The sequence below is a fragment of the Giraffa tippelskirchi genome, chromosome 10 (genome assembly GCF_054371585.1).
Source record: "Giraffa tippelskirchi isolate mGirTip1 chromosome 10, T2T-mGirTip1v1.2.pri, whole genome shotgun sequence".
NCBI classification, from domain to species: domain Eukaryota; kingdom Metazoa; phylum Chordata; class Mammalia; order Artiodactyla; family Giraffidae; genus Giraffa; species Giraffa tippelskirchi.
In genome coordinates, this window is record NC_137284.1 from 24,324,465 (window position 1) to 24,346,754 (window position 22,290).

Genomic DNA, 22,290 nt, shown 5'->3' on the forward strand with positions numbered 1-22,290 from the left:
CCTGGTGGCTCAGATGGTAAAAGCGTCTGCCTATAACTCAGGAGACCCGGGTTTGATCCCTGGGTCTGGAAGATCCCCTGGAGAAGGAAATGGCAACCCACTCCAGCACTCTTGCCTTGAAAATGCCGTGGACGGAGGAGCCTGGTAGGCTATAGTCTGTGGGGTCACAAAGAGTCCGACACGACTGAGCAACTTCACTCTCACTTTAAGAAAGAAGGGAGAATAGTAATCTCATTATAATTCTAGAAAGAGAGATTAGAGACAGTGGTGAAGAGACAATGTTTGAAGAGAAAATACCTGAGAATTTTCCAAATTGATAAAAGATTTAACTAATCTTTATATTTAAGAATCCCAAGGAATCCCAGGAAGAACAAATAAAAATAAATTCCCACCTAAAAACCTTAAAGTTAATGAATATGAAACAAAGCTCATCAACTAACCAACCAAATAAAATAGATCTTAAAAGTCACAGAGAAAAGGTTTGTCACATACTAAGAAATGACTGTTAGGCTAACAACTAACTTCTCAACAGTTAGAAGCCAGCAACAATGGGATATCTTCAAAATGTTGAGACAAAATAGCTCTGTACCTAGTAAAGCAGTTTTTCAAGTAGGAGGGTGGTCAAAGGACATATTGAGATAAATTAAAATTGAGCATAGTGGCTGTCAAATTTATCTTCACTAAAAGAATTTATGAAGAATATGTTAAGAGGAAAAGTAACTATCCCTGAGGGAATGTCTTAGATTCAAGAAAGACTCTTGGACAAAGAAATGTAAAACATGTGGTTAAAAAAGTATGCCTCAGGAGACATGTTCAAGAATGTTTCTTGCAGCTATGCCAGTAATTCAAAACCTGCAAATAACTCAAATGTCAATACTTAGTATAATGGATAAATTGTGGAATATTTATACTATGAAATATTATATACTACTGATGAATGATAGCCATAGGCATCAGTATGAATGAACAGGAAAAAAAACACATATGCCATAGAGGATATGGTACAGTATGATTTCACAGGTGAAGTTCAAAATGGCCAAAACTAAATAATCTATTATTTAGAAATACATACCTGTGTATGGTAAAGCATACAGAAATACGTAAAGGAATGATTAACACAATTGTTAGGGTAGTTGTCTCTAATGGCTGAGAGGGGGATTCTTTGGGGATGTTTAATAAATAGGTACTGATAATAGTTTTTATATTAATTTTGATATATTCATATATATTCATTTAATATATTTCCTATGTATCATAAATTTTGCAATAAAACCATTTAAAAGAGTAGTCACGTAAGAAAGTAGTGGAAAGAAAATTCAGAATCAACATGGATAAAGCTTTCAAAAAGGAATAACTTCAGCAAATTTGTATATTAGAGAAAATCGTCAGGTATGGGATGACCCAAAGTTTTTTATTCCTCTTTATGGATATGCAAATTTACCTTTGCATATTGCCAAGGCATATTCTCATGTATGCTGACATATAATAACAGTGTCTCTGGCTTTATTATTTGGAAGTCTTTTATTCTCCTCTTTCCTGATGTAAAATTTTATTTGTTTCTTCTAGGTCATAACTTTTGTGCTGAAGGACCTAAATGTGGTGAAAACTCAGAGTGCAAAAACTGGAATACCAAAGCTACTTGTGAGTGCAAGAATGGTTACATTTCTATCCAGGGAGACTCTGCCTACTGTGAAGGTAAGTGAGCTATTTAATAAAATCAACTTGTGAGAAATGTATTCCTGGTAGATATGGCTGAAGATTGAAAGCCTTCCCTTGGTTCTGGTCCTGTGGGATCCTAGAAGAAATTGTCAACTGCCTAGGATACTCTCCTCTCCTGACTTATCCAGGCTGCTTAGTAGCACATAATAGCAAGACTTTTGAAGGAAGTTATGAAACACAGCAAAGCAACAAATGCAGTAGAGCCATATCAGATCCCATGTTCTACTGTCACTGTATTTAATAATCACCAGCAAAACTCTAAATACCTCATTTTATGTTGTCTTATTTGGGAAGATCATCATCTTCAATTTCAGTTAAATGTTATGCAGTGGATTCTCTTTTTGAATGGATGCTTTCATACTAACTTCTACTCAATTGTCATCATCTTCCTCTGCCAAGGTCATGTGTTGCTATTAATAATTCTCAAACTCTTGTGAAAGCCCCAGTGATGGATGGACTCATAACTTTGGCACATGGATTGGTGTCATTATAGTAGGTTGGTGGCCTCAAGCATCAGTGACCCCCTTTTCTCCTTTACAAAGCTGAGCAACTCCTCTGTCTTATGTGGACCCCTCTTGCCATGCTCAGTACTCTGGTGGCAAGTATTGCATGCTCCTGCTCCTTTAACATACCACAGGGACGGGAATTATTTCTGACCCTGGACTTACATGTAAAGTGACCTAAAATCTAAGATCTTCCATTTCTCCAGTGCTCACTGGCTCCCTCCTGTTGGTTTAGAGAAATTGTTATAGGCAAATTGGTGCTAGGCTGTTTCTCTGTTCTGGTTGGACCCAAGTACTCCTGTCATCTTGACTAACAATATATTGAACCTTAGGGATCTGTTAATCAGGAATGTGGATATCGCAACTGGAGTGAATGCTGCAGTGTCTTGGTCACTATCCTCTACTGCTTTGTCTCAAGTAGATCAGGTATTGTCAAGGTGAAGACAATTGATGCCAATAATGGTAAATTTCTTTCCATTCTGCTGTTTTATGTTATTGACTTCTGCTTAACATTTGGCTTACTAAAGACCTTGTCAGTTGTTAAGGAAGTGTGTCTAATTACTGTTAGTGTTCAGAACCTGTTAGGTATCCTCTGTTTTCCATTTCTTATGGAAGATTTTCTTCATTACTGTTTTGGTTCTCATTGGCAATACAGTATAAGTCTAATAGTTCCTCCCCCACTTTTTTCTACAGTTCTTTTTCTTTTGCTTACTGAACTTTACTTGGGAGACATGTCACTTGGGAGAATGGAGTTGCCCCTTTAGCTATGCAACTTTTCAACTAGCCTTAATATCATGTTATCAAGACTTATCAATTTTGAGAAAGAGGATTATTAATTTCAATGTTTCATGTTAACATTTATTCTTATATTGTACCTTGTGCTGTTTTGTATTGCACCTTACACTTTTCTGTGATTTTGTCAGAAAATTAATGTAACTTTAAAAATTAAAAAAAAAAAAGAACATTATTCTCTCCATTCATCATGAAAAAAATCCCACAAGCCAGGTAATGGTCTGAAAAATTTAGCTCTTTACCTTCTAGTATATGTGGGATAGACTCAACAATTATAAAAATGATAGAAGGAACCTCAAAATAATTTGAATCCTGATTCTATCATTGGCAGACATTTTGGTTGTCTTTTGGTAGTAGTGTGCCCACCATTCCTAACTCCCCTTAGCTGTTGAGACCTGGAAGAACCTGGGAGGAAACAGCTGGCATGAATGCTGTTTGCGACTCTTTGATTCTCTCCTCATTTTTGTTACATAGAATCAGTTTTATGAGGTGCCATGTTATGCCTACCCTTTGTGTGTGATGGAGAAGGAAATGGCAACCCATTCCAGTACTCTTGCCTGGAGAATTCCATAGACAGAGGAATCTGGTGGGCTCCAGTCCATGAGGTCACAAAGAGTTGGACACAACTGAGAGACTATCACTCACTCACTTTGTATGTGAAGACTTATTCTATTGATTCTGTTGAGCAATTTAAGGTCTAAATCCCTGTTTTCTTGAACATGTTTCTCAGCTCATTGTGCGTTCAGGGCATTGGGCCAGTGTGTATTGTGGGACCACCTTGGGACATGTGATGTTCTTGGGCTTCAGTAAGTTCTCTCTAATCAGGGGAGCATTCCACAAGTTCAAGGATAACACCTAAGAAAAAAATGACTGAACATTAGAGCCCATTCACTGTCTAAGAGTAGAACTCAGGGGAAAAAAACAGGGGTCAGATCCTGTGCATTGGATGGAAGGCACCGAGAACCAAGTAGAGTGAATATCAATATTTAGAGCAAACACCCTTCTCTCTTTCCATTCTGCCATCTTCAGCACACGTGGGCTTTGGGCTTGTTTTCCTGTGACTGCTTGATGGCTGCCATAGCCCCAGATGTGATGTCCTCCTACCAGTATCCCAAGGAAGAGAGGAGTAGGGGTTAAAAACCTTCTCTGTGTAAGGTTCTATCTTTTTATGTTTAAGGAAAGTTCTCCTAGAATGTCCTTTATTACCTCCTTTGGCTCTCTCCCCCCATGCAGAAGACTTCTGCTGTCTTATTTTTTAGACCTGGGTTACCTGCTATCCACCCCTAGACCAATGAGATGATTGTCTCAAAGCATAATGGCTTGCGCTAATTGTGTTCCACCCCTGGATTTGGAATAAGGGTTTACTTTCCCTGAGACTAAATGATCTTTGCCTGAATTAAATGTGGTTGTAGCTGTAGGAGGAGGGTATGTGTGGCTTTGGGTGGATAGAAAGCCATGGATAGCATACTCTGCTATGGTAAAATGCAGTATGGCCATTTACTCAGCTTCTGTCCTCAGAATTATCCTCTGGGATGCTCACCACACAGCCACTTGGGTACCCAGAGACTCTCAGAGGCCGAGTTCATTGTCTCACTGTAGCCTAGAGAGAGAGGAGTAGATGTGTATGAACTGCTTCAGGCAAGTTATTTTTTACTCGGAGTAAATGGAGTGAAGATGACCCATATTGTACAAACCATGATGAACAAGACTGGCTTGCAAATTAAAACAAAATTTTGCACTCATTGTCCAGACTATCTTGAAGAGCCTATTCAGGCTTTCAGTGGAAAAAGAAGCACAAAAGACTTTCAATTTTCTTAACTTCCTTGGATAGTAGAAGAGAGATAGTGTATTAAGGGCTCCTCCTGCTCTGCAGAGATTGTCTTAGAAACTGCCATAGAGAAGATATCAGAACTCCTGGCCAATCAATAGAAGGTAATAAGAACCTTTGTCAGCTATGATACAATTCACAGGAGGTTGTTTCATTTTGCCTCGTCTGGCTCCAACAGGAACATTTCCCATTTTGAAAATTGCTATAGTCGGAGTTTTGTGTTTTATGAAACCTGGTCTACTGTGACTTTTTTTTTTTAATCTTTGTGATGACAATGGGTTGGTCTTAAATAGTTTCTGATACATTAGCTTCAGTTAGAGGTAGTATCTTGAGGAAAGTACAGTAGTTGGGGGTCTATGCCTGATCTTCTTGAATTTGAAGCCTACATAGAGTCTCACACTTTTCCTAGTAAAAAAGTAGTAAAAGGTTAGGTTGAAGAATAAAGAGTGAGTGGTACATATACATCATGAAATCTGCCAGGCATAGAAAGTACTACAATTAGTATTAAATAATACCTCCTACTTACGGAGTGCTCTGAATTTTTTGAACTCCTTTTATATATATTATACTCTTTGAGGCTTCCAGTAAATCTTTGAGGAAAATGGTAGCGTTCACCAGATGAACTCTATTTTGTAAGCGTGGACACAAAGACTCAGAGAAATGAAGTAAAGTTAATATTCAACTCACAACTCATATGCCTTGATTTATGCTGTGCCCTACCTCCCCATCCCCCACCCTGTTCCAATGTGGCCTTGTTCAAAATATTTGCTGTCTCCTTGATCTAATGAAATCTGAATGTATGTGAGATCTGTACCATTTTAGAGTAAAAGCTCGAAGAGCTGTTGCAGGGTTCCACCTCTTTCTCATCAACTGGCAATGTTCTAGAGTGGCATCTCTCCTTTAGCTGTGGTCCCAGCATGAAGATGACATGGAACTAGTGACAATGGATAGGTGATGGACACGTGGCTTTAGTAAGAAATAACTGTAAATCACTGATATTTTGGAGGGTGCAATTATCTGTTATCTTTGTGTAACTTAGCCTACTGGTATACATGCCTGAGTTAGTTGACCCAAGTCTTGTGGTTTCAGAAGGATACCTCCAACTCAGTGCTCATGACTGAAAGTAGTTTTCTACAGAGGAAGCATTGAGAGTTACTAGAAAAAGTGCAAACTGTGTAGATCATTAATAGTCTTCCCTGGCTCTGCTACCAATATTTACAGACCGCAAGTAGTAGATTACTGCTTTTTTATAGCCAATTCCAATGTGGGAAATTGGATTTCCCAATTAAGATGATAATGAGACAATGCAGGTCAAAAACTCAGTAAATTGTCTAGTTTATGCTGGTGATTTAGTGAATTACAACAGTTATTGTCGTCAACCTATATCAAGTTTATGAGGATCTTTCTTGGAAGAGTGTGCGCTCGTAGAGGCCAATAATTTGAGAATGTGGGCTTCTCATGTCTACTTCTTTTTGGAGTATTGGAAGGTAGCAGGGGAGAGTTCTTATATGGAGGGACCAAGTTATATCAGTCCTGCCAGGAGCATATTGTTAGCAGTGAGGTACCTAGCATAGTAATACTGATGAAGTCCTTCCTTCACTTGGAAACTAGATAGGATTTAACCATCTCGCTTCTGCTTTCTTTTTGCAATATCTCCAGACTTCCCTAGTTCCCTAGCAACTCACCTGCAGTTGCTCCACCCCCCGTATACGTCATGTCCCAATGTCACCCATCTCCTCTTCCTTCCGAACAAACTTCACAGCTTCTCATATGCTGCAGTTCTGAGATTTACTCTAGGAGGAAAGCCATTCATGGAACAAGCTTACATACATTTGTAAATGATTGATATCTATATAATGTTCCCAGAGGTAAATGCATTCTTAAAAGAGGATGCTTGTTAATTAAGAAAATCCCCAAGCTGTTAAATTTCATGTAGCATAGCAAAAAAAAAAAAAAAAAAAAAAAATCTCCTGAATGTGGTAGAGAGAGCTCTTGGCAGAACTAAGTGGGTTGTCTGTGCCTGGGAGTTTGCCTTGGTAGTCAGCTATCTTCAAATATCCCTGCTATTTAGCATTTTCGCTGACCCCATTTTATTTTTTTCTTGACAACTCTCAGGGCTGTGATAGAGTGAAAGAATTTGAACTAAGAATAAGGGGATCTTTTTTTTTTTATGTGGTATATGTTTCTTTTTTTTTTTTTTAATAAATTTATTTATTTTAGTTGGGGGCTAATTGCTTTACAATATTGTAGTGGTTTTTGCCATATATTGACATGAATCAGCCATGGGTTTACATGTGTTCCCCATCCTGAACCCCCCTCCCACCTCCCTCCCCATCCCATCCCTCTGGGTCATCCCATTGCCCCAGCCCTGGGCATTTGTCTCATGCATCGAACCTGGAATGGTGTTCTACTTCACATATGATGATATACATGTTTCAATGCTATTCTCTCAGAACGTCCCACCCTCACCTTCTCCCTCAGAGTCCATAAGACTTCTATGCATCTGTGTCTCTGAATAAGGGGATCTTGAATGATCCCTGTTCTACCACTTGCCAGCTGGGTAATCTTGGAGAATCACCCAGTTCCTTTGTGTCTGACTTCCTCATGGTCCAAATAAGACTTTTAAACATGTCCTAAATAGTACTGTTTGCTTGTGCAGGTTAAATAAGGTGTGGAATGTGACAGTGTTTTGTAAACACTCAAGTAATGTCGTGGCAAGATTTCCAAGATAGGCCTTTCCAGTGAGCTCAGAGAGTTTTAAGAAGAGAGATGATTGGTAAAGCATGGGCATCTTTGGGGCTTCGGCAATAAGCACCTTTCTACATGTTTTATGACATACTTGCTATATCAAAGACTGCTAGAATCATGAAAACAATAATAATAGTAATAGCACAATGCTGAAGAATCCAAATGCCAATGCAGGAGAAGCAAGAGGCATGGGTTTGATCCTTGCTTGGATCAAGAAGGTCCCCTGGGGGAGGAAATGACAAACAACTCCAGTGTTCTTGCCTGGAGAATTCCATGGATAGCGGAGCCTGGTGGGCTGCAGTCCTTAGGGTCGCAGAGAGTCAGACCTGACTGAACACACAAGCAAGAGTCATTTAGCTTGTACTGTAGCTTATTGATGGTGTTATAATTATATAATTATTTGTCATTATAGTAACAATAAATATTTTCATCTTTGACAGTGCTTAGATTGGAACTTGATCTTTAGGTATTTAGGGTTGAGATATACTCACACACAGGCTTCCCAGGTGGCGCTAGTGGTAAAGAACCCACCTGCCAAAGCAAGAGACTCAAGAGACCTGGGTTCAATCCCTGGGCCAGGAAGATCCCCTGGAGGAGGGCATGGCAACCCACTTCCGTATTCTTGTCTGGGAAGTCCCTTGGACAGAGAAGCCTGGTGGGCTACAGTGCATAGGGTCACAAAGAGTCGGACACTACTTAGTGACTAAATAACAACAATAATACTCTGTCTCTGTCTCTCACGTACACACACACACCCACCCACACACAATGTATGTCTAATTGTAATGGTTAATTTTAAGTGTCAGTTTGGTTGTGCTAAGAGAAGACTGAATAACTGATAAAACATTATTTCTGAGTGTGTCTATGGGAATCTTTCTGGAAGAAAGTAACATTTGATTCTCCTACCAATATGGGCAGGAGTCATCTCATTCGTTGAGATCCTGGATGCAACAAAAGAGTGAAAGAAGGATAAATTCCTTCTTTCCTTTCTTGAGCTAGCACATCCATCATTTTTTCTGCCCTGAGACCATAGAGCTCCTGGTTTCAGGCCTTCAGATTCCAGGAATTATAACAGCAGTCTTCTGGTGTGCATCTCTTTGGACTCGGACTGAATTATGCCACCTGCTTTCCTGGTTCTCTGGCTTATAAATGGCAGATTGTGGGACTTCTAAGCCTCCATAACATAGCATATTATGTATGTTGCATTGCCTAGATGAGGCATTGAGCCAATACCCTTAGTTAGTAAGTCTCCTCTGTATAAATCTGTATGAAAACGGAAATACGGCTGGTGGTTGGATGGTGAAAAGTATTGCAGGCATGCTAAAGAGTTTGAGTTGTATCCTGTAAGCCAATGTACATTTGTGTAGGATGCAGGCATAACAGCAGGTGAAAACTTGGATCCATTGGGATATGGAAAAAAAATTAGGACTTTATTTTTATCTCATCCTTTCAATTTCTATTTTGGTGTTTCATAATGTTCATCATGGCTTCCCTGGTGGTTCAGAGATAGAGTCCACTTGCAATGCAGGTTTGATGCCTGGGTTGGGAAGATCCCCTGGAGGAGAAAATGGCAACCTACTCCAGTCCTCTTGTCAGCACAATCCCATGGACAGAGGAGTCTGACAGGCTATAGTCCATGGGGTCAAAAATAGTCAGACATGACTGAGTGATTAAACACAATGTGCATCATATATTAGTATAATAGTACATGTATATATTTCATTACATTACTATTTTCATATAGGAGGTAATAACCTCTAATTACTATCAATAAGGATGCATGGTCAGAAACAGGTCACTGTTGTAGGCCACAGCAGTGTAGAGAATTTAGTGGAGGATCTGAGGTGGGGAGGACATTATCAAATTGGTAATGTTAGGAAAGTCAGTCTCATGGCCACATGGAAGCCGTGCTGGCTGGGGAGATGCTAAGGGCAGAGAGCCAAGTTAGGCAACACTGCTTCCATAGTTGGTATCTTTGTGGATTCTCAGACTTGGCTATAGTGGGTGCCGAGGTAATAAAGCATTGATATCAAAGAGGTAAGCTTGTCTGGCCTTGCATGATGTCTTCCCCAAATCCTTGCAGACATGTTCTGGTTCTTGACCATGACTTCCTTCTGAGAGCTGAGTGTTCCAGTGTCTGGCATTTTCCCAGGTGAATCTTCCCTGCTCGGCTCTTTGGTGAATTTATCAGAGGGGCTGGGTGGTACCCAGGGGCGAAGCCTGCAACGATGGCCTTACATTATTTTCCAATGATGTACTTTCACCTTGACTCACTGTGCAGTATATTAAGACTTCAGAGTGTCTCCTTGAAAGATGTTATGCATATGTTATGTTATGTACAGTCCTTAGCATTTTTATGTAGCAAAAAGAAGGAAGAGAAAAAAGAGAGGAAGGGGAAAAAATACTTGGTCACTTTCCAGAAACAAGTCCAAGTTTTAGAACTTTTAGTGATAATGAGAATTCAGTAGATTTAAGCATTTTTGGTTATTAAATAACTAATAACTTTTGGCTATCTCCAATATGCCTAATATCTAGACAGGATTGAGAATTCAAATCGGTGTTTTTATTACGCCCTTGGTATTATGGCTGGTGTAATGCCTACTGGGGCCTCTGCTTCTTGGTGAAGCTTGCCTGGGAAAACATGAATTGTACCCTCAAAATAATTAGGGGAGAATAGCAAGGGTACAGTAAAAAAAAAATTTGACTAAGATTTGCACTTCAGGAGACCCAGGTTTGATCCCTTGGTCAGGAAGATACCCTGGAGAAGGGAATGGCAACCCACTCCACTATTCTTACCTGGAGAATTCCATGGACAAAGGAGCCTGGCAGGCTACGGTCCATGGGGTCACAAATTGTCGGACATGACTGAGCAACTAACAGTTTCACTTTTTGCTTGAGGCACCTATGTGACTTAGAAATCCTGGCTTTACCATTATTTTGTGAACTGGAGCTGGGAACGTCATCATTCTCCCTTCCCCTTTGTAAAATCAGTGTGCCAATTTCGACTTTGTTAGTTTCTCTTAAGAATTGCTATAGCAACTCAAGTGAGCAAAAAGGTCTAAGGCAAGATCTAGTACAAAATCAGATTTTACTAGCATGTTATGTTTGAGTATGATAAATGCTCAATTAGACACAATTCATTCTTGCAATCTATGGTTCAGGATATGTGTCAGTGAGTAGTAAGGAAGAGGAGGGCTAATTCCTGGGATTAGCAAGGAAGGATCATGTAAGAGAAAGATTTTGAAATATTGGCATTGATTGGGAGGGATGAGAAATGTTTGATGGGTAAGTATGGGATGCTATGGGCCCTGCAAGCAGAGACATTAGGATGAGATGCAGTTAGTGATGCTAGAGAGAGGATAAAAAGGAGATCAATGCAAGAGTTAGTTGTATATATGTCAATCCTAATCTCCCAATTTATCCCACCCTCCTCTTCCTCCACTGTGTCCACATGTCCACTCTGTATGTTCATGTCCCTCTCTCTCCCTAGCAAATAAGTTCATAAGTGCCATTTTTCTGGTTTCCACATATGCACATTAATAGATGATATTTGTTTTTCTCTTTCTGACTTCATTCTGTATGACAGGTTCTAGGTCCATTCACATCTCTACAAATGACCCAGTTTAATTCCATTTTTATAGCTGAGTAATATTCCACTGTGGGAGGGAGCTCTAAGAAGGAAGGGCTATATGTATACATGTAGGTGATTTACTTCTTTGTACAGCAGAGAATAACACAACATCGTAAACCAATTATACTGCAATAAAAAGTAAGTAAAAATCACCCACCCCCCAAAATGCAAGAGTTAGAAATAACATCTCTAAAGATTTGGAGACACAAGGGAGCAAAGGCACACTTTGTTCGGAACCCAAAGTGGGAGCTGGAGAGTGGTGAGTACAAAGGGAGGCGGCCTTAGGAGGCCTTGTAGGCCTATGAAGTTCAAATTTTGCACTAAAGGCCATGGGGAGTTGTTGAAGGTTTTAAAGCTGATGTGATAAGATCAGACTTACATTGTGAAAAATCATTCTGGCTACAGTTGGGGGACAGAATATTACAGCCAGGCAGGGACTCCAACTGTCAGTCTTTTGGAGTCGTCTAGGCAAGATGTCAGGCAATGGCACCCCACTCCAGTACTCTTGCCTGGAAAATCCCGTGGACAGAGGAGCCTGGTAGGCTGCAGTCCATGGGGTCGCTAAGAGTCGGACACGACTGAGCGACTTCACTCTCACTTTTCACTCGCATGCATTGGAGAAGGAAATGGCAACCCACTCCAGTGTTCTTGCCTGGAGAATCCCAGGGACGGCGGAGCCTGGTGGGCTGCCGTCTATGGGGTTGCACAGAGTCGGACACGACTGAAGCAACTTAGCAGCAGCAGCAGCAGCAGGCAAGATGTCATGGTGGACGTGGAGGTGGACAAAAAGGCAGGAGGTGAAATTGGCAAGATTGGTTGATGGATTGGATGTGAGGGGTAGATTGGATATTATTTGAGAAGTGAAATTAGAATCAATTCTCTGATTGCTTCATCCATACCACAGTAAACTCTGGTGGCTGACGCCATAGCTTCCTCTTCTGGGATCTGACAGTATTTTGTTGCGATTTTTATTCAAGTGCTCATCACACAGGATCTTAATTACTTTTAAACATATTTCTAGGTAAAGAGCTATTCAAAGTTCAGGGCTGTGTCTGATTTATCTTTGTATCCCCATGACCTATCCTAGGGCTGGAACGTAGTAAATATGCAGGGAATATATCTGAATGAACTGATGAATACACGGAGGTGTGATTCCCCATGAATACAGGCTAGTGCTCTATGGCTTCTTTGCACTAAAATGTCTGGCATCTCAGAGAGAGATTTTGTTAATTTCTTTGCCAATTTTAAAGTAGAAAAAGTGACCTTGACATGTGTTCCAGTCGTAGCTTGTACATCTTTCCAAGAGCCTTCCCCTCCTTTTATAGTATTGGAAAGATCTGCAGAAAGCCAAGTGCTACCCAATACCTTCTAAGGAGCTGGTGCAGAGATTCAGGGACTTCTTCCCATTCACTTCTGACCATTTATAACTTTTCTTGTTGCTGCTGAAATGCTAAACTATGTCATTTGATGTTGATTCCTGGCTACTCAAAACTCGAAAGGGAACTTTTGTGAGCCGAACTATAGGAATTTCTTGTAGCAGAGCGATTAGGGTTTACCTGTCTGTGCCTCTAGCATTGTGAAAGCTCAGGCCTTACATTTGAGTGGCAACGTAGCAAGTTTGTTTCTTTAGGATTGAGAAGGAAGAAGGGAAATGAGCATTCAGAATGTAAGGTTCACAGAGGCTGGGATTGTTGCGTGTTTTGCTTGCCATTGCTATATACTAGCATCTAGGACCGGAGAAGGCAATGGCACCCCACTCCAGCACTCTTGCCTGGAAAATCCCATGGACGGAGGAGCCTGGTAGGCTACAGTCCATGGGGTCACTAAGAGTTGGACACAACTGAGCGACTTCACTTTCACTTTTCCCTTTCATGCACTGGAGAAGGAAATGGCAACCCACTCCAGTATTCTTGCCTGGAGAATCCCAGGGACGGCGGAGCCTGGTGGGCTGCCGTCTATGGGGTCGCACAGAGTCGGACACGACTAAAGCGACTTAGCAGCAGCAGCAGCAGCAGCATCTAGGACAGTACCTGGAACAGAGTGGTTACTTAGTTAAGAAAGAAAGTGAAAGTGTTAGCCACTCAGTTGTGTCTGACTCTTTGCAACTCCATGGACTGTAGTCCACAAGGCTCCTCTGTCCATGTGATTTCCTAGGCCAGAATACTGGAGTGGATTGCTATTTCCTTCTCCAGGGGATCTTCCCCACCCATGGATAGAACTCGGGTTTCCTCCATTGCAGGCAGAGTCTTTACTGTCTGAGCCACCAGGGAAGCCTAACTCAGTTAAGTATTTATTGAATAAATGAACGACTGATAGTAGGAAATGGGACCCTCTCAAGTGTTTGATAGTTTTCCTTTTTCTAGAAACTCTTAACATTTGTGCTAGTCAGGTCTTCATACTTGTTATCTTGTTTAATCCAAACTGTCTCCACTTCATTAATAAAGAAACCCAGCTTCACACATCTCCGCTCTGTAGTAAATGACAGAGCTAGGATTTAATCTCAGGTCCTCCTGACATAAAAGTAATGCATAGCCCGAAGCCATGATCTAGAGGAAAGATAATTCCAGTTGATTCCTGTTAATACAGGACTTCCCTGGTGGCTCAGAGGTTAAAGCGTCTGCCTCCAATGCGGGAGACCTGGGTTCGATCCCTGGGTCGGGAAGATCCCCTGGAGAAGGAAATGGCAAACCACTCCAGTGTTCTTGCCTGGAGAATCCCATGGACGGAGGAGCCTGGCAGGCTACAGTCCACGGGGTCGCAAAGAGTCGGACACGACTGAGCGACTTTCCTTCCTTCCTTCCTGTTAATACTTTTTCTTTTCTTTGCCAGGATACATCTGGCCAAGTCTATTTTCTCCAGTTCTAGTCAGTGGCAGATTTCTTACTCAGAAGTAATATTTGTATTTCTGACACACGAGTAGAGTGTCTTGCAGTGGGCAGGGTAAACAAATCATCCTTTCTCAGTCGCAGATAAGCTGTGATAAATAGAAATTCTCACGATGCTCGGGGATCTTTAGTTAGCTCTCGCTTCCTGTGCTGCTTGCTATTCTGCAAATTCGTAGGAGTCTGGGAGGTTTCTCTCCTATCCAGGTTTTAACACCTCATATTTACTGGTCTGGAGTGCAGGCAGTCTAAGAGAATCTATTTAATGTGAAGTTTGAAATGCTTACATTAAAAAAAAGATAAGTGCTTTTAGTACTATGTATTTTCCCAGTATGTCAATATACTTCGACGAAGTGGATTATTTTTGAACTCTATTTTGATGAATTGCAACTCATTTGTAGTAAATGGTTATCCACTATTATTCACTAATGTTGTTCCCATAGGTGATCAAAATCAGGGGCTTGCTTTGAGTGTTCTTGGATATATCTCAGTGTATTACCTTTCTTCTTCCCCAATCCAGTGGTAAGAACTGGGCCTCTCTGAGGATACAGTTGAAATCCACTACCTATTGTGTGGTTAGTTTTGGTGCAACTCCCACAATCGACTTTTTTTTGTTGTTAATGGGATATGAATATAATATTTGAAAGTGAAAAACCCAACCTGAATACTACACATATGCATACACACACATACCTGTGTATGTATGCACGCAGTGTTTAGGTTTTTTTTTTTTCACTTTTAAACATAATTTGTAATTCATTTTAGTCTAGACAGTAAATGTCCATGACATACAGCAACTGGCCAAAGCACATGGGAATTTAACTGGCTACTGAGTGATAGGCCGTTTGGTTTCCACATCCCCACTCTGCTTTGTGGTTGTCCACTGCTCACTGAGTATTGAGCCCCTCTTGTCGAAGATCTGGAGGGATCATCCCAGTGTTGCAGTTGTATTAACTGTTGCATTCATAGAGTTTATTGCACTTGTCCCTAAGAAGGGATTCTTTGTTCAAATATATTAGAACATATTGAATACCAGAGATCAAAATTGCATTCAGTGACTTTAAAGAACTCCTAGAAAACTGCATTTAACCCATCATCTGTCAAACCTGTTTGTACATGAAATCATCATAATACATGAAATCTCTTATCATTCCATGAAACTAGTGTTTTGTGGAACATGTGTTTGGAAAATGGTCCTTAATGTGTTTTAACTACATAAATTATAGGCTCTGCTAATGTTTACAAATCTGGGGATTCCCAGAAATCTCTAGGTATCTGTGTTACAAATATCAAGATTTCCTATCAGGACTATAGTGAGTTATAAAAGTGTGAGAAACTTTCTTTAATGTGAACCCTTACAAAATCTGTTTATTTTTCTTTAATAATTTGCCTGACCTATACATTGCAAATCTAATTTTTCTAAATAATAATTTTGAAAATGGTTCATCATATTGTTTTCCCTCACTTGGTAAAGTTTGTGTTTGATGCTGCAGAATATGTGGCCATTAAGCATGTATATGAGTAGGATAAACAGGATAACAAATATCTGTATAGTGCATGGTAGTTTATGAAGTCCTTTAATGTATTTTAACTCCATCTTCTATCAAATCCCATAAAATATGGATTCGCATTCTTATACTATTTTATAGATGAGAAACTAGGATCTTCTCTTAAAAACATACTCAAATTGTTTATTGAATGCTTATAGTAGGTAAGGCACTCTTATTGGCTTGAAAAGGAGGCTCCAAGAGGTCAGGAATTTTTGTCTGCTTTCTTCACTGCTGAGTTTCTAACATCAAGTTTCAGCTGACAGAAGCTAATTTGTTGTAGCGGTTGAGTGCATCAGTGAAAGAATGAATCATAGCAATCTTTGCTGCTAGTGTTTATTAATATATTTGATATAATTACATGTTAAATACTTTACATGCTTTTTCATCTTTTTCATATTATATGCTAATACAACTATGGATATTCTTGTTTTACAAATGAGGAACTAAGGCTCGGAAAAATCAGGTGGCTTGCTTGAGGTTACCCCATTAGTTAAGTAACAAAGTTAGATCGCTTAGCTTCTGAAATTCTAGTTGTTATCTCTGCAAGAGGGAATTGAGGCTCAGATGTTATAATTAAACCTGTATCTTTTTATACCTAAGCCAGCTGTTTCTATATGAAACCACATCATTAGATTGAATTCAGCCCCATGGTAAACAAATAATGATGCTGCTGTTGCCACTGCTGCCAATTACCACATCCTCAGCATCTATTCAACGACAGTGTGCTTAGCATCTTATACACATTATTTCATTTAATCCTCACAACTCTACAAGCTAGGTACTACTTTTATTTCCATATAACCATGGCTCAGACAGGATAAATGAGTTACCCAAGGTTACACTGTTAATAAATGTTATGCCCGCAATCCTAATCCCAGATTGTCTTGCTGGTCTCCATACAGACAAGTAGAAAAAAAACGGAAGAAAGCAATCAGAGAAACTTAATGAGGTGTTTTATCTGTTTTTACTTTCTCTTCTTGTAGTGGATCCCCAAAACACAATAAGAGTTTGGGCAATTTTTATTTCACAGTCCTAGACCACATAGCTGAGGAAACACCCTTCTAAATCTTCTAGATCCCTTTCTCAGACTCTCCCCTGAGAAGAACTTCACAGAAAAACCTAGATGAACAGCAGACCTGTCACCTCCTCACTCTCATCCCCTTCTTCCATCTTCCTCCTCCAAGACCCAGGAATCTTCCCTTCCATGTCCTTCTTTTCTCCCTAGCTTATCCTGCAAAATCAGCTCCTTCGGCTCCTCCCGTTTAGCTGTCTGCTCTATTTCCCTTTTCATTCTAATCCCACAGTTTCCTCATTTTCTAATTATTGTTCACATTATAGATGCTCTGTGCTTAGTGTAATAGGACATGCTGTTTATATGGGCCACAGGTAGTTACACTTCAAAAGGAATGAATGGGATTCTGCCGTGCCGCCCCGCCCCCCTCCCCCAGCATATTTATTGGAGAAAGACAAAGGATTTAAATTAACGGATTAATTGGAAGCCTCTTAGGTGCATTAGTTTCTGGTTGACTGAACCAAGTTCTTCTCTTAAAGGTCAGTGAATTTTTCCATAATTTTTAGCTGCTTTGAGAAAGGAACTGTAAATCTTTTTGTTTATTTGCTTTATAAATCTCCCTTCAGCTCATTCAGTACGGGGCCAAACACCATAAATCCATGGATTTCTTCTAGAAAAAGAAAAACAAACCATGTAACCATAAAAGGAAACCTGGTCTACTAAAGCTATAAGAAATTGAAAATGTCACTTTTTCCTAACTGGAAGATATGAGAGAGAGAGAGAGAGAGAGAGTATGTGTGTGTGTGTGCATGCATGCACACCTACATAAACATGCAGATATATACATGTTTTGAAAAATCATGTCACTGGGCCTGCTAGTTTTATGTTAATGGCATATTTTACCATATTTTCAAAGGAATGAAATGAGTTTATTGAAATAGTTTCTGCTTTAACCCAGGCGACTTAAAGTTGAAATAATAGAAAACAAGGCCAAACTGGTTAATGATGGGTTTGGAGACTTAGAAATTTTGATTATCTGGGGGAAAAGCCTGTGAACCCTTGTGTGCCCCTTTGTTATTGAAAGATCTTCTTTCAATTCCTGCATCCCTCTCCTGGCCTTGGGGAGGGCATGAGGCTGTGCTTCTTGTTGATTTCTGGCTGGTAACCGAGGTTACTGACAAGGCCACCAGCTCTACTGGGGCATCAGTTCTCAGCCTCTTCTTCATCCTGATAGATGAGTATGGCCAGGTTGGGGCTTATTGCCTCCAGTTGTGTGTATATGGGGAAACAACTTTGGAGGTGGCTATTGTGCCTTTTTTTTTTTTATCATTTGGGTTTTTTCTCCACAAAGTAGTGCCCAGCAAAGGAAAAATGGGATCTTAAAGGTTGTCTTCTTCATCATTGCATCTCCAACACCTAATATTATTCATGGCACACTGGTTGTTAGTTTCTCAGTTGTCTCTGACTCTCTGCGACCCCATGAACTGTTAGCCCATCAGGCTCCTCTGTCCATGGAATTCTCCAGGCAAGAATCTTGGAGTGGGTTGCTATTCCCTTCTCCAGGGGATCTTCCTGACCCAGGGATCGAACCTGAGTCTCCTTCATTGCAGATAGATTCTTTACCTTTGAGCCACCATGGCATTTGATGATTTAAAATAGACGTATTTGAATCACCGAGGTTTTAAATTGTTAGTTGCTCAGTTGTGTCTGACTCTGTGATCCCTTGGACTGTAGCCTCCCAGCCTCCTCTTTTGGATAGCTGACTTCACTTCCTCCCACCCTTTCTTTTTCTGGATTTACTGAACACTTCTTCTCAGATATCCTGTGGGCACTCAGACTACAAGAAAAGAACAGTATTTTCTGACTGCCCTCTCCCATGTTAGGTGTTGATTACTTTTACTCATGCCATCTTAATCTAATGGTCACAATACACCTTATAATAGATTTCATATTCTTCATTTTTAAAGATGATATAAATTCTAGAAGGATTATAGCTAGCATAGACATGTAGGTCAACTCATAAATACCCAGTCATTTATCCCTGGGCTTCCTGAATGCTGCTAAGCAGCAGAATCTCCTAGGAAGTCCTGTGAAGACTCCATTTCCAAGGACCCTTCCTAAACCCAGAGTCCAAGCAGAATCTTTTTTTTTTTTTAATGTGGGCCATTTTTACAGTGTTTATTGGATCTGTTACAATATTATTTTTGTTATGCGGTTTTGGTTTTTTGGCCCTAAGGCATGTGGGGGATCTCAGCTCCTCGACCAGGGATTGAACATGAACCCTGCACTGGAAGGTGAGGTCCTAACCACTGGACCTCCAGGGGGTTCCCTAAGCAGGATCTTTTGAGACCCTAACCACTGAGAGGTTTGTGATACACGAAGTGACGTGAAAGTCGCTCAGTCATGTCTGACACTCTGCGACCCCATGGACTGTACAGTCCATGGAATTCTCCAGGCCAGAATACTGGAGTGGGTAGCCTTTCCCTTCTCCAGGGGATCTTCCCAACCCAGGGATTGAACCCAGGTCTCCTGCATTGCAGGTGGATTCTTTACCAGCTGAACCACCAGGGAAGCCCTTGTAATATATACCTCCCATAGATAAGTCATTATTATTGACAGTAAAATTATAAAATAAGTATATAGAAGTCCTATAAAGTTCTTAACTTGTCTTGGGATGACTACTTTATAACTTTAGAACGATGACATACCAATTTATCTTTAAATTTCATTCTCTGCCATGCACTCTCTCTTGCTTTCACTCCTCTTGCATTCCTTGTGCCTTACCCCATAGTTTGATTATTGGATAACTCAGCTATTCCCAGAGCGTGGGATTCTGATGTATAGTTGTGGAGAAGTTCACTAAACATTTCAGGTTCTACCCTATTCCAGGCACTAAACATTTGCCATAGTGGTTTGAGCCAAGGAATTTTAAGCAGAAGTCCTAAGTGTTGCTGCCAAGTCAGAGTATTTAATTTCTGGGTAAGCAACTGCCAAATGCCTTCTCATTGGCAATAGTAACCCCAGATAATGGCTGTTTTGTCAGCCTAGGTTCCTGAGTATTACCGTGATCTGTACCTCCCTTGGAGAAGGCAATGGCACCCCACTCCAGTACTCTTGTCTGGAAACTCCCATGGACGGAGGAGCCTAGTAGGCTACAGTCCATGGGGTCGCTAAGAGTCGGACACGACTGAGCGACTTCACTTTCACTTTACCCTTTCATGCACTGGAGAAGGCAATGGCAACCCACTCCAGTATTCTTGCCTGGAGAATCCCAGGGATGGCGGAGCCTGGTGGGCTGCCGTCTATGGGGTTGCACAGAGTTGGACACGACTGAAGTGACTTAGCAGCAGCAGAAGCAGTACCTCCCTTTTCCAACCTACACTGGACAAGTAATATAAATTCAATTAACTTTTGTTTTTAAGCTACTGAGATATGAGATCATTTGTTATCCCAGCAAAATCTGTAGTAGACATATATGGAAACTACCATTCTGTGTCATACAAGACACTTGAAACTGAGTTTTAAAGGCTGAGTAGTATTTTACCAGGCAGATAGGGAGGAAAAAAAGGTGTTAGCTGGAAGGAAAAGCATATGTATTTTGACACTCTTATCAAATTCTTAATTTTGTCATTTTAGAAGTGATTTTAGAGGAACATGTAGGAGTTGAGAAAATGTAGCAGTTGAGTAAAGGGACCATAAATTCTCATCTGCAGGTACCTCAAGGTCCATCAAAGGCACATGGTACCATAGATAAGAGGCTGGAGAAAGGGCATAATATGATGGTGGGATGCAGTTGGGAGTTACTATACCTGGAACATGAATTATATGGGAGGGGGGGTCATAGAAAATAAAGCAATTTAAGTTCTTAACAGTAGCCTAGAATGCAATCACTATAGAAAACAGTATGGGGGCTGACCCCAAAATGAAAAGTAGAACTACCACGTGACCCAGCATTTCCACTCCTGAGTATTTATCTGAAGAAGAAGAAAAAATAAAAAATGAAAAAAACCCCACTAACTTGAAAAGATAAATGCATGCCTATGTTCACTGCAGCATTATTTATAATTGGTAAGATGTAGAAGTGACCCAAGTGTCTATCAAAGAATGAATGGATAAAGAAAATATGGGGTTATATATATATATATCACACACACACAAACACAATGGAATATTATTCAGCCATTTAAAAAGAATAAAATCTTGTTAACCATTGTCATAACACAGATAGACCTTGAAGGTATTATGCTAAGTGAAATGTCAGACAGAAAAAAACAAATACCATATGATCTCACTTATTTGTTGTTGTTGTTCAGTCACCCAGTTGTGTCTGACTCTTTGCGACCCCATGGACTGCAGCACGTCAGGCCTCTCCGTCCCTCACCATTTCCCAAAGTTGGCCCGAGTTCATGTCCATTGCATTGGTAATGCCATCCAGTCATCTCATCCTCTGACACCCTCTTCTCCCTCTGCCCTCAATCTTTCCCAGAATCAGGGTCTTTTCCAATGAGTCATTAGACTCATCAGAATTGGTTTGCATCAGATGACCAAAATATTGGAGCTTCAGCTTCAGCATCAGTCCTTCCAATGAGTATTCAGGATTGATTTCCCTGCAGATTGACTGGTTTGATCTCCTTGCTGTTCAAGGGACTCTCAGGAGTCCTTTAGCACCACACTTTGAAGGCATCAATTCTTTGGTGTTCTGTCTTATTTATGGTCCAGCTCTCACAACTGTACATGACCACTGGGAAGACTATATAGCCTTGTCTATATGGACCTTTGTTGGCAGAGTAATATCTCTGCTTTTCAACACACTAAGTTTGTCATAGCTTTCCTGCCAAGTAGCTACCATCTTCCCATTTCATGGCTGCAGTTACCATCCGCAGTGATTTTAGAGCCCAAAAAGAGGAAATCTGTCACTATTTCCACTTTTTCCCTTCTATTTGCCATGAAGTAATGGAGCTGGATGCCATGATCTTGGTTTTTTTAATATTTAGTTTTAAGCCAGCTTTTTCATTCTCCTCCTTCACCCTCATCAGGAGGCTCTTTAGTTCCTCTTCACTTTCTGGTGTTAAGAGTGGTATTGCCCGCATACGTGAGGTTGTTGATGTTTCTCCCGCCCATCTTGATTCCAGCTGGTAACTCATCCAGCCCGGCATTTCTCACGATGTGCTCAGCATATCGGTTAAACAAACAGGGTGACAGCAGATAGCCCTGTCATTCTCCTTTCTCAATCTTGAACCAATCAGTTCAGTTCAGTTCAGTTCAGTCGCTCAGTCGTGTCCGACTCTTTGCGACCCCATCAATTGCAGCACACCAGGCCTCTCTGTCCATCACCAACTCTCAGAGTCTACCCAAACCCATGTCCACCGAGTCGGTGATGCCATCCAACCATCTCATCCTCTGTCGTCCCCTTCTCCTGCGCCCAATCCTACCCAGCATTAGGGTCTTTTCCAATGAGTCAACTCTTCACATGAGGTGGCCAAAGTATTGGAGTTTCAGCTTCAGCATCAGTCCTTCCAATGAACACCCAGGATTGATCTCTTTTAGGATGGATTGATTGGATCTCCTTGCAGTCCAAAGGACTCTCAAGAGTCTTCTCCAACACCACAGTTCAAAAGCATCAAT

The 22,290-nt window shown here is 40.7% G+C and overlaps 1 protein-coding gene across 3 annotated transcripts in view; it reads left to right on the forward strand.

The window, feature by feature from the left end:
- Positions 1–22,290, forward strand: part of NELL1 (neural EGFL like 1) — a 987,615-nt gene that overhangs the window by 304,245 nt on the left and 661,080 nt on the right. For all 3 annotated transcript variants that reach the window (XM_081533742.1, XM_081533741.1, XM_081533740.1), the window contains exon 12: positions 1,567–1,695. In XM_081533742.1, coding sequence (XP_081389868.1) covers positions 1,567–1,695 — 129 coding nt within the window. The remainder of the gene's footprint in view (positions 1–1,566; positions 1,696–22,290) is intronic.